At 47.0% G+C, this 19,096-nt stretch overlaps 1 protein-coding gene across 1 annotated transcript in view; it reads right to left on the bottom strand.

The window, feature by feature from the left end:
• Nucleotides 1-2,381: 2,381 nt before the first annotated feature.
• The window catches only part of LOC119406639 (uncharacterized), a 141,042-nt gene continuing 124,327 nt past the window's right edge, over nt 2,382-19,096 (bottom strand). The window contains exons 11-13 of the mRNA XM_049420166.1: nt 14,142-14,492; nt 7,360-7,572; nt 2,382-2,657 (exon numbers count right to left, since the gene is read on the bottom strand). Of these exons, the coding sequence (XP_049276123.1) occupies nt 2,382-2,657; nt 7,360-7,572; nt 14,142-14,492 (840 nt within the window). The remainder of the gene's footprint in view (nt 2,658-7,359; nt 7,573-14,141; nt 14,493-19,096) is intronic.

The raw sequence follows: 19,096 nt of genomic DNA, 5'->3' as shown, positions 1-19,096 counted from the left end.
AAGAGAAAGGGCAAGGGCTGGTTTAAAACAAGAACTTCACTGAGAGGCTGCCACAACATAAAAACGACGTCCACAAGTTCAAGTGATAAAGAAGTACACTCGCTGAGCGCAGCATGGTGAACGACCACCGCATCGAATTCGACAGCTCCCGCGTCGTCGACTTAAAAGCGGCTTCTTGTGGAATTCTGGCCCATCCATGCGACAGCCGATAACGTCAACCGGTCTACAGGTGCGCTGCCGATCGAGAGTATGCCTTATCGTGGAGAATAGGCGTGACCCCACGGCTGGAAGAAAACCCTGAAAAGGAATGCCAGTGGGACGCGAAACGTCGAATTTTTTCTTGTAACGCAAAAAAAAAAAAAAAAAACATTTCTTTTACTCACTACCCTTGGTTGGCATTCCTCTGCTTCAACCAAAGCCCATTAATACCGCTGGCACACGAACAGCCTTAACCGCGGTTAAGCTAACTGCGGTTACTGCTAACCACGGTTACAGCTAGCTACATACGGCAGACATAACCGCAGTTAGTCTCCTATTCGTGCTTAATTCAAACGGGTGATTTCACGAGAGATCGACACGGATCTGAAAATGGATATTTTAGATTTGATTGAGTATTTTATATTTTATGCACGTACCACTCAGTAGCCCGAAAAGGAATTTTGTTTTCTTATTAACTGGGCATAATTTACGAGGAAAAATATGGAACATATTCTATACGGAGGGACCAATTTCATTACCAGTCGTTCTCGAAAGTTCACGACGTTGTAAAACACAAATATTACCGTTACAAAGCAGATATTTTGTGTATGTGCAGATATTTTGTGTATGTGCGAAACAAAGAGTAAAGTAACATTGTTTGAAACTTGTAGAGCGAAAGGAACTGTTTTTGAAAAATGTCTAAATATGCGACATTTTGTTATAGTCGCAACAAAGTTGATAGGGCTCATTACTTTGTTTTGAAAATAAATTTTGCTTCTTTCTATCTGCAACTGCAGCGAAGTTTCTGATTATTGAACTCCTGAGCGAGAGAGGCTGAACTTGAACACCCTCACATAAACGCTCCCAATTTTTGCGGTAATTATACAGGTTATAGTAAACAAAAAATGTTTATGCACAGACATTTTTTTCCGTGAATTGCCCATAAAAGCATTTCTTTAGTACTACCACGGTACTGCAAAATTTGCGCGTCTAATTCGCTAGTAGAAGCACGCCATCAGAATTATTGTAAATTTCTTGATGGTTCACTGATGCTTTCTTTGCGAATAGCGTTGATGATTGAATCTCATATTGTGCATAATGTCACTGAGGAAATTGGCTTCACCATGTGCCAGTGCAAATATTACTCGTTAAATCAGCATTTTGGGTATATTCCTTGTTTGGGGTGGAAGTGTTATGTGAAACATAAATTTCAGATTTAAAATATTCTTACTGTGCGTTCCTGCAGCAGAGACACATTGATTAAAATTTATGATTGCCGCATAACGGCAGAAGTAACGTCCGTTACTTTCTTTCGGTAACGGTAACAATAACGCGTTACATTTTATCGTAGTAACATAGGGCGGTAACGCTTTCCTTTTTATATTGTGTAACGTGTGACGTATTTAGTTACTTTTTTTCAATAACGCCTACAACACTGCTATAATCATAGGCGTGCGCACAGGGTGGGGGGGGGGAGGGTGCAGGGAGGGCGGCCGCCCCCTAGTCACCTGTTAGGGGGGGGGGCGAAAACTGCCCCATGCATTGACCCCCCATAGTCACCTAAGAGGGGGGGGGCGAAATCTGCCTCGTACATTGACTTAGTAGGAGGGGGGGCGCTGCGATGATGCCCCCCTGATGGGGAACCCTGCGCACGCCTACGACTATAATAACCGGCATTGACGATTCTGTATGCTGTTCTTCTGTGTGCCTTTTAACTTCAGTTCAACCGCCTTTTCCAGTGTAGGGTAGCAAACCACGTTTTCACTTATGGTTAAGCTCTCTGCATTTACGATTAGGTCGCTGTGTAAGTGCGCACACCAAACCAAGATTACATATTCAAGCAGCGAAATGCGAACACATGCCTCTATTGACGTTTGGCGAAGCCGCGCCTGCAGTACGTTACAAGTACTCATTTTTCGTCTGACGTGCTCCTGAAGCTGCTATATTGTACACCCGTAGGTTTAATTTCGATATTTTGCGGTGTTCATATATCGGTTTTCCCAAAGGCCTGCTTGTTATGCACAAAACTATCTGGATGCTTCGTATCAATTCTTTTGGGATACATGCTTGTCCACGTTTCCACCGCACCAGAGAAAGATGGTTTTCGGGGACGTTTATTGCGGCGGCCGCGGCTCGTTCCGCGAGAATCCAAAGAAGCCAGTTAAATCAGGACAGGGCCTCCATTAAGGCTTCGGTGGTGGCTCGATGGCGGCTTTGGCCGACGGCTCGGGCACCTTGTCGTCCGTCATGATCGTCTCGTGGAGCCTGGTGTAGGAAGGCCGCTTCGCCCTGACAGGCGACATGGGCGCGATGGTGATGGAGATCTGGTCCGCCCCTTTGGACAGCAGCGACTTGACGCCGCTCTGGTCCAAGGTGTCCACCGCCTGACCGTCGACCGTGAGCAGCACGTCGCCCGGATACATCATCTTGTTGGGCGTCACGATCTGCACTGCGGTACACTGCGGTGCCGGAGAAACAGGCGCTACGTAAAGGGCTTGTTTGGGCTGGTTGATGCATTGCAGGTGAAGAATAATACGGCGCCTAAGACGGGACGAGAAGACGCAAACACGGCGCTGGCATAGACGAATCACACCGACAGCGCTGTCTGTCAAGTGGAAACTTCTATGCCAAAACATGCACATATGCAGTGTTGGCGGTAACGCATTACGAGTAATGGCGTTACCGGTAACGCGTTACCTTTTTCGGTAACTTAGTAACGCACTCATTACATTTCGGAATTGTAACGGGTAACGCGCTTCCGTTAACATTTTTTTCGGTAATATGAGGTGTCTCCTTACTAGTTACTTTTTATTGCAATTATAAAGAGGGTGTTACGCAAAATTTCTTCATCTCGTAGGCGTCACGTTCCCAGAGCTCACCCTAACATTCTTTAGCCGCAACGGCGGACTGCGGCCAGCCCGCCAGGCGTTGACAGTAGGAGTACCGTTTAGTGCGTCCATCGAGCGCCTGTTTAGCGTAGGTGCAGGCGTATTCATTAAAGGGACACTAAAGTGGAGCACTGTATCGGTTTAGATTGACAAATTTTACTCTGTAAACTCTAATATCGGTAATTTCACCATCATATCGTCAATGATAGAGCAGTAAATCAAGGTCGAAATCTGATTTTTAAATTTCGCGCCGAAATATCCACGCAGGCGTCACGGATTTCAAAGGGTATTTTTCGTATTTTGGCGACATTGGCCCAACAAAAGTTCCTGAAACTTGGTATGTTAAGTCTATGGACCCCTCAGAGGACAATGTATTTCATTTTTAGCCATTAGGAACGACGTAGGTCCTAGTCGACGCCGTCAAAATATATGCCACCATGGCGATTGGTGCGGGAACTTGAAGGTGGCGTCGCAACCCACATTTTATTTTTGCGCGTTTTCTCTCTTGCCAAGCTTCTTGTCGCTGTAAGAGTGGTGATTTCGGCATAGTGAAAGAGTGATTTGCAAATATGAGAGAAATAGCTTTTTCTTTATTGTCTCTTTAAGGCGCGAGGCAATCTGCCCGATGGCAGCTTTGAAATGCAGCTGTTGCTTAATTTCTACAACAAATTGTACTTATCAGAAAGTTGTCCGTGCAATACTCTAGCGCTGTTCATCAACTGTTTTTAAAATGAAATTATGTTCTATGTACACCGGCAGATACACGTTTCTAGTTACTGAATTCTTGAGCGAAGGAGGATAACCTTGAACACCATCACGGCAACTAAACCAGTTAAAGAGAAGAAAACTTATACGTGTGCAATTTTTTTTTTCGTAACTAAGCCGTTTAAGCATTTCTTTATGACTACGAAATTTGAGCATCTGAATTCTTAGCAGAAGCACACCACCAGAATTACTGTACATTTGTTGAGCTCTGAGAAATGTTTTCTTTGCGGAGGGCATTGATGATGAAATCTCATTTTGTGTTCAATATCACACTGAGAAAAATGGAGTCGACGACGGTGTGCCGCAGAATTATAAGCAATAAGTTTAGGGGAAGGTGGAAGGCATGAACAGTCTTTGTAACACGGGGTGTCGCTGGATAATTATAAACCATCGCATGTAACTGTACTTCACTGGCGGCTATAATGTTACTGTGGTCCGGCATATTTGTGCAAAATATTTTTGTTAAATCAGTATTTCAGGTAAAATCGTTGTTAAGGCTACTATTGTGTGCAATATAAATGTGAGCTGCATAACATTGTCACTGCGGATTCCTGCAGCGAAGACGCACTAATTGAAATTGATGACCCTGAAGTGACGGCAGAAGTAACATGCGTAACTTTAACGGTAACGATAACGCGACACCTTTTTTTTTAAGTGTCGCAAGGCGTTAAAGCGTACCTTTTTTTGTTAACGTAACGAGTAACGTATTTAGCCGCTTTTTTTTCGGTAACGTCAACAACACTGCACATCAGCTACGCACTGTCACACAGCATGCGCAAGAAGAACAGGTAGGAGTAAAAAACGATGGCCGCATCGTTGCAACTTCAAGTTCACCAGTTGTTTTCTAAACAAGGACACCGAGTGCGGCGGTTCCGGCAGATGGCTGACGAGAGCTGCCATAGAGTTAATACACTGACTCTATCGAGGAAAAGCTGGGCCGGTAACCAAAAGAGAGCCGACATCTTGGCACGTTGTCATTGTTGCCGTTACAATACATTAGAGAAGTGCTAAAATTAGCAATATACAACGCTCACAATACTGGCAATATCAACCACAAAGAAGCATTTGCACAATTAAAAACGTGCGGACATCATATGTACAGCAATTATGATATAAATGTGAAGGTAGTACAGTGGATGACAAGGGCGCAAGCCTTCGGGCAATGCGTCTGACGCTCGACCAATTAAGCTACAGCGGCGGGCATCGATCTTCCGTCCACTTTATTGGCTACTTCAGTGCAAGCAAACCTAGGAGTGTTAGTTAGCGCCGATCGTAGCCATGACGGCGAGTGCGGAACACCCTTTTCTTTACCAGTTGGCGTCACGTAGCACGGGATCCTTAACGAGCGGACAGCTCGTTAGGGTGTTCCAAGAAATGTGTCCGAAAATCATCAAAAATAAGGGAAATGGTACCACTTTTTCTATGGTAGGAGACCTCTTAATATGAATAGACACAGAAATTGCGGCAGTAAATAAAATAAATAATTTTTTAACTAGCGGAGTGAGGCGGTCGACTCAACTGGGAGAATTGCTGTCATTCCTGCGAAGAGGCCATTTCCGCTTTGATATTTTGAAAAATTTGCCTCTGGCAATTACTGCGGAGCAATGAATTTCAAGCCTATTCACCGGCGGAACCGAAGCTCCAATGAGCACAGATGACCAGAATGACGTCATTGTTGACGACGGCGATTGCAGTGGTGTTAGTAGTTCTGCATTTGTTAACGTATGTGCGCCATGCGTGCTCTAATCGGAAACGAAACCGGTACGACCGCGACGAAGCGAAGTAGATCGCAGCAAAAGGGAGAGTTGGGCTAGTTGGTTTGCGTTCATAATGAAACAGCGCAAAAGACGAGCACACAGAAAGACTAGACAACACAAGCGCTTGTGTTGTCTAGTCTTTCTGTGTGCTCGTCTTTTGCGCTGTTTCATTACGAAGTAGATCGATGATTGGTACAATGACGCTCGCTCATTCTGGACGTCTCGGAAGTGTATTGGGCGCGAGGAGATGCGGAGTCGCCCTCTCTCGGACGCGCCTCGATTGCGTGCTAGGTAGGATACCGCCAGCGAGCTCGCCGTGGGGTTTGCTGTCGGCGCTATACAAGAACCAGTGGCGTAACTAGAGACGGGGGGGGGGGGGTACAAATGCCCCGGGCGCCACTTGGGAGGGGGCGCTGAGCCGGGTCCGCGCGACATATGCTCGGGGACTTCCTGAGGACACAAACGGGGCGCTAGCGCCCTTAGTTTCGTGGAAAGGTCGGCCCTAAGTGTTTGAAACCAGTGGGCGCATGCCCCCACACTGTTCTAACACCCCCTTCCTCCCCTTCCTCGCAGTCTTCTCCCCTGGTACCACCCTTGAGGCTAGAGACTCCTTTGCTTAGTTAAATGGTGCTCCTTTCCTTCAACAAATGAAACAATCTTCTGGACGCCTGTGGCTTCCGACATTCCATTTTTGTCGCCGCTTTGTCTGCGTAAGCAGCACTGGCTTTTTTCGTCTGGTACAGCGTATCTTCTGTCTTGAAATTGTTCTCGAGGAGGTGAAGGCTTGCGCTATATTCTGTAGCCCTTCCATGAGCACGTCTGTGCGCCACGACTTCGGAATGCCTCTCGTTCTCACCCCCCCCCCCCCCGCATTTTTTTGCTCATATCCAATCCCATGAAAAGTTTCCGCTGCGTGTTCCGCAGCGGAAGCAGCAATTAGCGCACTGCAGCCTTGCACGCTTCTCCTCAGTCGATAAGTTAGCGTTACAGAAAGCGATCATATGATCCTTGCTTTGACATAGCGGACACGCTGGTCTGAGAGGCAAGGTGGACCCGGTTAGAGCTGACGCTGATGGTATAGGTTCCGCGCCATAAATTTCTTCAGGCATGTGGGTCCTCGGTTCGTCTTGCAGCGCACGACGCGACAGCTGCCGGCCTTCCTCCCGGATTTCCACTTGGATGCGGAGGAAGGTTAGCATCTCCTTGGCTAGCCGCGTTCTGTCTTCAGGAGTTTCGGCGATACTGGGTGCGCAATTTGTTTCCTTGGTTTTCTGCCTGTATATGATGGCGAGATCCTCTGGCAGACATCGCATCAGGACACGGTTTAACACCACGGTGTACTGGTCTGGCGAAACTCCAAGCCCTTCTAAGGCGCTGACGTGAAATTGGACGTTGTCGTGCAGCAGACGAAGCTTCTGGACCTCGGATGAAAATTTCACTGGGCTTAGCGCGAGAAGATGATCGATATGTTCGTTCACGAGCAGATCCCGGCGTCCGAAGCGGTCCGTGAGCGTCTTGATCGCAAGGTCATAGTTTTGTTCGGCTAAGCGGATGCCTTCGATGGCCCGCTTCGCGCTGCCGGTTAAGTATGTGAGGAGGTACTTGAACTTTTCAATTCGTGGTAGCTCAGCGTTCTTGTGGATGGTGGCGTCGAAATGGTCCCAAAAAGACTGCCATCCACGCAGACTACCATCGAAAGTCGGTATCTGTAGCTTCGGTAGTTGAACTGAACGCTGACGGTGCTCTCTCACCTGGCCTGCTGCGTCGCCGGAGTTCGGAGATCCGAGGTAGCTAGGCCCGGGTTCAGTTGCTCGAGCCTGCGTTCCGGCATTCCTCTCACGTTCTTGAAGCCAGAACTTGGCGCGTGATACTGCGTACAGAATCTTCTCGTTGTATTCCTGCGCCGTACCTACTTCCTGGTCGAGGTTCTTTTCGTCCGTGGTCGCAAGGATGACGTCGTCGAGCTGCGACAGTGCTGCTCCTTGTCCTTGAGGTAATCCATGTGGCCGCTAATCTGAGAGGCGTCAGGATCCGGTTGCTGCAGCAGGTCCGTTAAAAGCGTGAGCGCTCTCGTGACGCCAGCCCTTAGGGCACCACGCTTCTTGCGCAGCTGGTCCGGGTTTGCCATGGTTATGACGTGAAGGGAAGTCTCCAAAGGGGCGGATCCCGGGTTTCGCGCACCAAATGTAACAAAGAACTGGTTCCGCAGACGTTAGATGGAGACTACCCGTTTATTGATCATGGCGATCAAAACTGCCCTTCCAGCTCGTGCCCCTATCTTCAACGTTCTCGTCTTCGCGATAGTTCCGCACGCTCCTCGCTGCTCCGTTCCGCGGCATTTCGCAACACACACACACACACACACACACACACACACACACACACACACACACACACACACACACACACACACACATATATATATATATATATATATATATATATATATATTATATATAATATATATATATATATATATATATATATATATATATATAGTCACAGTCAAAAACATAACATTTATTCTGAGCTTCCGGCCGGGGAAAGGCTGGCCCACCAGCCGAAACGTTAATAAAACTACATTTCGTACGTGAGTCCTTCTTCTCACTCATCTCTCTTATATATATATATATATTATATATATATATATATATATATATATATGGGGAGAGTGAGATGAAATGTGGAAGAGCAAGTCGGGGACCCCGCCCCCTCAGGGAAAATGAAAACTCTCTACGTAAGAAATTAAGCATGAGCGGCGTTGTTTCATTTGCCAATCATTGCAACGACATCAAAAGTTGGAGTTAGTCTCATCTTGTCGACAGATAACAATCCAACGAAAAAACCACACAGGGCCTACCGATGTAACAGAATCGAGCTTTGCACAGAACGACGGAAGATCATTGTGAACAAGGCTCCCGCGCAGAAGCCATAACGTCCATTGTAGTCAACTGGCAGTGTTTTGAGCAGCGCACAAGCGGATACTTCTGGAAGAAAAATGATATAAAGGAGAAGAAAAATAGGTTTTTCCGCTACTGTGTAGCGTAAAAAACTGTTCGTACGCTGGGAAATTTACAGACATGACCTGCGATCTCAAAACGTTCAAGCTGCTAAGTTTGCACAGTCAGTCGCTCTGTGGCAGTGAATATAGAAGCGCGTACCATTTATAAAAACAGAGCACCCTGGCGAGAGGCTGGCGCTCTATCGCACTTGGTACGTTTAGCAGACGCACCCGCTAGCTGATAACGCTCACGCGCTGCCTGCTGTAACCTACACTCCGACGCGAAGACTGTGTTTCACTGCGCGACTAGATGGCAAGAAGCGCTTTAACCACAAGGTACCATTACCTCGCTGCGCGACTAGACGGTTAGAAGCGCTTTACCCACAACGTACCATTACATCACTGCGCGACTAGATGGTTAGAAGCGCTTTACCCACAACATTCCATTATATCACTGTGCGACTAGATGGTTAGAAGCGCTTTACCCACAACGTACCATTACATCGCTGCGTGACTAGATGGTTAGAAGCGCTTTACCCACAACGTTCCATTACATCACTGCGCGACTAGATGGTTAGAAGTTCCTTACCCACAACGTACCATTACATCACTGCACGACTAGATGGTTAGAAGTTCTTTACTCATAACAATTACATCACTGTGCGACAAGAAGTTAGAACTGTTTACCCACAACTTACCATTAAATCATCACTGCGCGACTAGATGGTTAGAAGCGCTTTACACACAGCGTACCATTACATCACTGTGCGACTAGATGGTTATAAACGCTTTACCCACAACGTCACATTAAATTGCTGCGCGACTAGATGGTTAGAAGCGCTTTACCCACAACATGCCATTACACCGCTGCGCGACTAGATGGCTGGAGCGCTTTACTCGCAACGTACCATTAAATCATCACTGCGCGACTACATGGTTAGAAGCGCTTTACCCACAAAGTACCATTAGATCACTGCGCGACTAGATGGTTAGAAGTGCTTTACTCACAACGTACCATTAAATCACTGTGCGACTAGATGGTTAGAAGCGCTTTATCCACAACGTACCACTAAATCATCACTGCGCGACTAGATGGTTGGAAGCGCTTTACTCACAACGTACCATTAAATCATCACTGCGCGACTAGATGGTTAGAAGCACTTTACCCACAACGTACCATTAAATCATCACTGCGCGACTAGATGGTTAGAAGTGCTTTACTCACAACGTATCATTAAATCATCACTGCGCGACTAGATGGTTGGAAGCGCTTTGCCCACAACATACTATTAAATCATCACTGCGCGACTAGATTGTTAGAAGCGCTTCACCCAAAACGTACCATCAAATCATCACTGCGCGACGAGACGGTTAGAACCACTTTACTCACAACGTACCATTAAATCATCACTGCGCGACTAGATGGTTGGAAGCGCTTTACCCACAACGTACCATTAAATCATCACTGCGCGACTAGATGGTTAGAAGCGCTTTACCCACAACGTACCATTATATCATCACTGCGTCACGAGATGGTTAGAAGCGCTTTACTCACAACGTACCATTAAATGATCACTACGCGACTAGATGGTTGGAAGCGCTTTACTCACAACGTACCATTAAATCGTCATTGCTCGACTAGTTGGTTGGAAGCGCTTTACACACAACGAATCGTTACATCGCTGCGCGACTAGATGGTTAGCTGTGCTTTACTCACAACGCACCAATAAATCATCACTGCGCGACTAGATGGATAGAAGCGCTTTACCCACAACGTGTCAATACATCGCTGCGCGACTACATGGTTGGTAGCGCTTTACTCACAACGTACCACTAAATCATCACTGCGCGACTAGATGGTTAGAAGCGCTTTACCCAGAACGTACCATTAAATAATCACTGCGCGACTAGATGGTTAGAAGGGCTTTACCCACAACGTGCCATTACATCACTGCACGACTAAATGGTTAAAAGTGCTTTAACCACAACGTACCATTAAATCATCACTGCGCGACCAGATGGTTAGAAGCGCTTTACCCACAACGTACCAATAAATCATCACTGCGCGACTGTATGGTTAGAAGCGCTTTACTAACAACGTAACAATAAATCATCACTGCGCGACTAGATGGTTGGAAGCGCTTTACTCACAACATACCATTGAGTCATCACTGCGCGACTAGATGGTTGGAAGCGCTTTACTCACAACGTACCATTAAAACATCACTGCGCGACTAGATGGTTAGAAGTGCTTTACCCACAACGCTTCATTAAATCATCACTGCGCGACTAGATGGTTAGAAGTGCTTTACCCACAACGCATCATTACATCACTGCGCGACTAGATGGTTGCTTTACCCACAACGTACCAATAAATCATCACTGCGCGACTAGATGGTTAGAAGCGCTTTACCCACAACGTACTATTACATCACTGCGCGACTAGATGGTTGGAAGCGCTTTACTCACAACGTACCATTAAATCATCACTGCGCGACCAGATGGTTAGAAGCGCTTTACCAACAACGTACCGATAAATCATCACTGCGCGACTATATGGTAAGAAGCGCTTTAACCAAAGCGTACCATTGAATCATCACTGCGCGACTGTATGGTTAGAAGCGCTTTACTCACAACGTAGCATTAAATCATCACTGCGCGACTAGATGGTTGGAAGCGCTTTACCCACAACGTACCATTAAATCATCACTACGCGACTAGATGGTTGGAAACGCATTGTTCACAACGTGCCATTAAATCATCACTGCGCGACCTGATGGTTGGAAGCGCTTTACCCACAACGTACCATTAAATAATCACTGCGCACTAGATGGTTAGAAGGGCTTTACCCACAACGTGCCATTACATCGCTGCACGACTAAATGGTTAGAAGTGCTTTACCCACAACGTACTATTAAATCATCACTGCGCGACCAGATGGTTAGAAGCGCTTTACCCACAACGTACCAATAAATCATCACTGCGCGACTAGATGGTTAGAAGCGCTTTAACCACAGCGTACCATTAAATCATCACTGCGCGACTGTATGGTTAGAAACGCTTTACTCACAACGTAGCATTAAATCATCACTGCGCGACTAGATGGTTGGAAGCGCTTTACTCACAACATACCATTGAGTCATCACTGCGCGACTAGATGGTTGGAAGCGCTTTACTCACAACGTAGCATTAAATCATCACTGCGCGACTAGATGGTTAGAAGTGCTTTACCCACAGCGCACCATTAAATCATCACTGCGCGACTAGATGGTTAGAAGTGCTTTACCCACAACGCATCATTACATCGTTGCGCGACTAGATGGTTGCTTTACCCACAACGTACCAATAAATCATCACTGCGCGACTAGATGGTTAGAAGCGCTTTACCCAGAACGTGCCATTACATGGCTGCATCAGAGTTACTGTATATGCTACCTTTAGGTAGCAGAGTTGCGCATAGGTCTGGCTAGCAACCACAGCTATGCGGTGAAGTCGCACTCCGTTTTTGCAGGCGGCATGCCTACCGTGTCGCCGATTAACATGTCTGGTGTGTCGAATATCGGCGATAAACATTGATTATCGATGACAAGTGTTTACCCAGTTCGCTGAGCGGCGGCGTCGAAAAATACAAAAATTGGCCCGAGCGTCAGCTTCTCCGCAACGCATGGTTGCTAGCGGCGTCTGGAATACAAATGCGCAACTCTGCTACCTAAAGGTAGCATATACAGTAACTCTAGGCTGCATGACTAAATGGTTACAAGTGCTTTACCCACAACGTACCATTAAATTATCACTGCGCGACTAGATGGTTAGAAGCGCTTTTCCCACAACGTACCATTAAGTCATCACTGCGCGACTAGATGGTCAGAAGCGCTTTACCCACAACGTACCATTAAATCATCACTGCGCGACTAGATGGTTAGAAGTGCTTTACCCACAACGCACCATTAAATCATCACTGCGCGACTAGATGGTTAGAAGTGCTTTACCCACAACGCACCATTACATCGCTGCGCGACTAGATGGTTAGAAGTGCTTTACCCACAACGTACCAATAAATCATCAGTGCGCGACTAGATGGTTAGAAGCGCTTTACCCACAACGTATTATTAAATCATCACTGCGCGACGAGATGGTTAGAAGCGCTTTACCCACAACGTACCATTACATTCTATATGCTGTGACGTAGTTACTTCTGTAGAAGATGAGTCCGTAAACGTAGTACATGCGCGATAGTGCGTCATCCACTCGCTACGGTGCCCTCTTTGTACCAAAGAACGTTAGATTTGAGGACAGCACGGAAAATGATTGGCGACGGAAAAGTAGGGAGAACGGAGAAGAACTAAAGCGCAGCAACAGTGAAGTCACTCTATCGCAAAACGCAGAAAACTAAACTACAAACTGATAGACCTTCTTTAGGGAGAAAATTGTTCATTCAAATTCAGGCCAAATAAAAGGTTCTGCACCATGTTACACTGACTGTATCAATTGAACGCGTAAGCCTGCGTCACACTTGGTGATGCATTACTTAAACTGCCGGTGACCAGAGCTCTTGAAAGACACAAGGAGCCGCTGTGCGAGAGACGCGCATTAAAGTGAATACTAAAGAGGAAAACGATTTTTTTCGTATTAGTAAATTACTCTTTTGAGATACCGAAATCACCATTCTTGCTGCGAGGAGACGCTTGGTAAGAGAGAAGACGCGCAAAGAGAAAATGCTTGTAGCGACGCCATCTTGACGTTCCCGCACGAAACGCCGTGACGTCATAGATTTTCGTGGCATCTTCTAGGTCCTACCCAGTTCCTAATCGGTAAAAATGAAGTACGTTGTCCTCTGAGGGTGCGATAGGCTTGACGTACTAAGTTTCAGCAAATGTCGTTGAGGCATACGAAAAATACACCTTGAAATCCTTGATGTCACGCGCGGATATTTCGCCGGCAAACTTAAAAAATGACTATTTAATCTAGATTTTTTCCTGTATTAATGAGCCTACGATGGTGAAATAACGACATTGGTGTTCTAAGAGCGCAATTTATCAATGTTTCACTTTAGTGTCCTTTAAGTTACACTGTCATTTCAAGTCACTTGCATGCCGCCTATGGCACATGGATTGCTGTCGCCTTACCTACGGGAATGACCACCTTTGACGAAACGATGATGTAAAGTGTTGACCTCATATGATGATTTCTTAATACGACATCTTGTGGTAACTTCCCAAGTTTCGAAGATATGCGACGAACCCATGTGCGGTCATCACCACATGTCATGATGACGGCTCATGGTGGCGTCACATCATGGTGTCATTACTGACGTAGGTCACGTAGGGTTTTGTACTACTTCATTCACCTTCCGTGCATCGCTCGAGAGGCCATGCCATGAGACGCTTAATGCGTTAAAGAAATTGAGCTTGGTGGCTCACAGGTTGGCGCCTTGTACAATAAAGACGATGCTCATAGCGTATATACGACACGAGCTCTCATCGTCATTGTGAACGCGCTTGAAAAGAAACTTGCCGAAAGGTGCTGGCCTACCTGCTGAACGATGTGACTGTGCACGAGCGCCTTCTTCTTATCGTTATACGCCTTGGCCTCGAAGGTGCTGAAGCCGAAGTTACCCATGCCGCCGCACATGATGTGGACGGCCCTGAGCTGAAGGGTGTCTGTGCCCGCCGCCTTGAGCACTTCGTCCATGTCGTTACGAGACTCGAGCATCCGATATGCGCTGGACGAGAGCACCGTCAGCACCAGCTGTTCTCCCGATTCCTGCATTCGGCGGCGCACCTCTGCGATGGGGAGCTGGGTCACGTCCTGGTCGTTTACGGCCACGATGACGTCACCTTGCAGTATGTGGTACACTTGCGCTGGGCTGCCGTTCTTCACTTTCTGCGCGTGAACGGTAATACGCCCGGAGACAGGTGTGCTCATGCTTACAAAAAATGCCATAAGCTTCGGTTTGAGCTAGTTGGTCATACATGCTTATGCAACCATCTAGGCGCGAAGCAGACGAGGACGAAAAAACACTGTAGGCAGGGTGGACGTCAGCTACGAACTGGTTATATTCGTTTCCAAAAAGAAGGCACATGTAAGCAGCCACACCATTGGAACATGCGCACTGCCATCATCCCCAAAACATCAAAAGCTCGGACATGTGCATGCTCGCATCTTATAACACCTTACAGAAGGAGTCCGCCGCGGTGGCGTAGCGGTTACGGTGCTCGGCTGCTGACCCGAAGGTCGCGGGTTTCGATCCCGGTCGCATTTCAATGGAGGCGAAATGCTAGAGGCATGTGTACTGTGCGATGTCAGTGCACGTTAAAGAACACGGGATGATGGAAATTTCCGGAGCCCTCCACTACGGCGTCCCTAATAATCATACCGTGGTTCTGGGACTTAAAAGCCCAGATATTATTATTATTATTATCTTACAGTAGGACGGAAATGGATTGATGGCACGACATGCACGGAAAAATGAACGGAACAAAGACGTCCACAAAAAGGAAACCTTAAGGTAGGTCACCACCTCCGAGAAAAAGATTTGCAGTTTTAGTCCCAAAGTTTTAATTATGTTTTTGGCTTGTTGGGCTTAGGTAAATTTATACTTTGAAATGACGAAATTGCCAAAAATGTAAAAAATAAAATTTATAAAAATTGAAATGTGCCAAAAAATGCATGTTGCGCAAACAGTCATAAGTAAAGGACTATTGGTGCGATTAAACGCGACTTCGCAGGTACGTAGTGAGGACAATATACTGTGCATCTAACCTCCACGATAACCATATATCTGAGCTGAGGTGCGCTATCATAAAAATACTTAAAATGTTCATATTTGGCAGGTTTGCTTTGCGCACAATTGGCCATAGTACTAAAGGTTGCCGATAGTTTTCAATGATTCTGCTTGGATGCACAGTTCTACCTATAAAGAAACATCACGAAAAAATTTGTGAAAATATTTATTACAAAGAAAGAAAGTTCGCGTAATTGTAGGATGCAAGAAATCATGTTTCGAGAAAAATTGCTTTAAACAATTGAACCGAATGTCCATATAACAAAGAAACATTCGATATGTCTGAAATTCACCAGGCTCATAGCTTGCGACTTCCTCTTTTGAGCGAGCGGAAGCATGTATTTTTTTCCTAGCTCGTTTTGTGTCTCCAGCTGACTCTCATCAACGTGCTCCACAGTGGGTTCACGCTTGGTATATTCATAACCTAACTTGCGCTGACGCTTAGTTTTTGTCCTATACTTCGCCATATTTCATCAAGTACTATAACTTTCTCCTTGAAAAGCCAGAACTAAGTCCAAGAGCTCGAAACGGCATACAAACAAGCAGAAAAAGACGAGCGAAAACGCGCCCAACTTAAACAACAGAGTGCCACAGCCATGCAGTGGAAATTTTGAAATAAATTGAAAACAACGTGTTCCACAAGCTTTGGAACGTACTTGGACAACTTAGAATTACGTAATACGTATATGAAAACACATTTATGACGAGATGGCAGGTGTTGTGGAACCGGAAACCTTCAGTTTCCGTTTCGGATGCGTCTAGGAGGGGTTGGAAAAATGGTCATAACTTTCGAACGGCTCAAGATAAATACATAATTATTTTTGCTCAATATCCTTAAATAGACAGGAATCTTGAAAATTATAAATCCCAGAAAATCAATTTTTTTTCAAAAACCCCGTTTTTGAAGGTGGTGACCTACCTTAAACAAAGCACCAAGCTGCTTGGTAATTTAGCAGGGTAGCTAGTTGGTGATACATAATCAAACCATATCGAATTAAACTTCATTACAAAGGAAGGAGCATCGCATAAATGTTGCCAAACAAAGGAAGAATGACATGTGGGTGTCACATGCAGCCTCATGTCAGCAGTTGCATAAATACAGAGAACATGTGGTAACTGTTTCTGCAGCAGCAATAACGTAATCTATAACATCAATAGGTTGGGCGGCATTAGAAAGTGTACGTAAATCAAGGTTCTTTATATTGTTACGGGGAGAATATATTTACAATATATATACACAGAATAAACTCAGCGGCTGGCAAGATGGCGCCCAGCTTGCAGGGTCTGTCAACGTCGTCCTCTTTCTTGTCTTCTTCGTTGTCCTTTTTAGCCCGTTACATTATTTCCCGGCGGCTGAAGCACCGACCCGGTGCTCATCAGGAGGCAGTCGAGTGATAGGGGTTGAGCCGCATAACATGAACTACGTCAGTGCGAGGGTGATCCACGGTGGGGTCACTAGGGGCGATTTCGTAGGTGACGTCGGTCACCTGGCGTAAGATGCGGTAAGGGCCTGAATAGCGTGGGAGTAACTTCTCGGAAAGTCCCAGGCGGCGCGTGGAGGACCAAAGCAGAACCAGATTGCCGGGCGCGTAGTGGGCGTCACGATGGTGGGCGTCATATACACGCCTCTGGTTTTCCTGCAAGTCCACTAGTCGGCGTCGAGTAACTTCGCGCGCCTCTTGGGCCTTCGTTATTGCCTCCCGAGCGTACTCCGACATATAACTCAGTTTGGACGGCAGGAGTGTGTCGAAAGGTAGCGTAGGGTTGCGGCCGAACAAAAGGAAAAATGGAGAGAACCCAGCGGTACCGTGTCGAGAAGAATTATAGGCGAAGGTGACAAACGGTAACGTAGTGTCCCAGTCGCGATGATCAGCGGAGACATACATGGATAGCATGTCAGTAAGAGTTCGATTCAGGTGCTCGGTTAGGCCGTTGGTTTGCGGATGATAAGCAGTTGAAAGCTTGTGTTTGGTGGCGCAGGAGCGTAGGAGGTCATCAACCACTTTCGAAAGGAAGTAGCTGCCTCGGTCGGTGAGGAGCTGCCGAGGGGCGCCGTGGTGTAGGATGACGTCCTCGAGGAGAAAGTCGGCAACGTCAGTTGCACAGCTAGTTGGAAGAGCCCATGTGATCGCGTATCGGGTTGCATAATCAGTTGCTACTGCAATCCACCTATTGCCCGCAGTGGACGTAGGAAAAGGGCCAAGGAGATCAACACCCACACGGTAGAATGGCTCTGATGGTATGTCGAGCGGCTGAAGGCGTCCGGCAGGATGGGTAGTAGGTTTTTTTCGTCTTTGACAAAGATCACAGGCAGCAATATAACGGGAGACGTCGCGGTACAGTCCAGGCCAGAAGAAGCGCCGGCGAACTCTGTCATAAGTCCGTGAAACGCCGAGGTGACCGGCTGTCGGCATATCGTGAAGCTGGGCGAGAACAGTCTGACGCAGGTGAGGAGGAACGACGAGTAGTCTGTCGGGGCCGTCAGGACGCATGTTGCAACGGTACAATACACCATCATGAAGCTCAAACATTCGAAGGGAAGGGTCGGGCGTCGCGGATGTGTGCCTTTGGATGATATCGCGCAAGAAGGTGTCCCGCCGTTGCTCGATTCCAATGTCGTGAAAAGCGGACAGAGAGAAAACGTTGGTAGAAAGGTTGGCCGTAGAACTGTCTGGGGGGTCGACAGGATATCGGGACATACAGTCGGCATCTTGGTGCAAGCGGCCGGTTTTGTAGACAACTGAGTAGTCGAATTCTTGGAGGCGCAGAGCCCAACGACCAAGGCGGCCTGAAGGGTCTTTCAGGGACGAAAGCCAACACAAGGCATGGTGATCAGTGATGACTGTGAATGGCCGGCCGTACAAATAGGGACGAAATTTTCCGACTGCCCAAACGAGCGCCAGACATTCGCGTTCAGTAATAGAGTACTTGCGCTCAGCAGCAGAAAGAAGGCGGCTGGCATAGGCAACAACGCGTTCCCGACCTTGTTGTGTCTGGGCCAGGACTGTACCGATGCCATGACCGCTTGCGTCGGTACGGACTTCTGTTGGAGCTGATACGTCAAAGTGGGCGAGAATAGGTGGAGAGGTAAGCAGTTGTACCAGATTGGAGAACGCATCCGCTTGCTCAGGACCCCAGACGAAGGCGGCGTCTTTCTTGAGGAGCCGAGTGAGAGGGCGCGCGACGTCGGCAAAGTTTTTGACAAAACGACGGAAGTAAGAACAGAGGCCGAAGAAACTGCGAACGTCTTTGGAACAAGTTGGCACAGGAAAATCTTTCACAGCCCGTATTTTATCTTCATCAGGGCGAACACCGAAGGAATCAACGAGATGCCCGAGCACAGAAATTTCACGACGGCCGAAGTGGCACTTGGCCAAATTTAGCTGCAGGCCCGCCTTACGGAAGACAGATAAGATCTTCGATAGCCTTTCAAGGTGCGTCACAAAGGATGGAGAAAAAACGATTACGTCATCCAGGTAGCAGAGGCAGATGGACCACTTGAAGCCATGCAACAGGGCATCCATCATACGTTCAAACGTGGCGGGCGCATTGCACAAACCGAACGGCATCACTTTAAACTGGTAAAGGCCGTCGGAAGTGATAAAGGCCGTCTTCTCACGGTCCATCTCGTCAACGGCAATTTGCCAGTACCCGGAGCGGAGGTCGATTGAAGAAAAATATTGTGCACCGTGAAGGCAATCTA

Source organism: Rhipicephalus sanguineus, chromosome 10 (assembly GCF_013339695.2).
Source record: "Rhipicephalus sanguineus isolate Rsan-2018 chromosome 10, BIME_Rsan_1.4, whole genome shotgun sequence".
NCBI classification, from domain to species: domain Eukaryota; kingdom Metazoa; phylum Arthropoda; class Arachnida; order Ixodida; family Ixodidae; genus Rhipicephalus; species Rhipicephalus sanguineus.
This window is presented reverse-complemented; position numbering and strand designations above follow the sequence as displayed.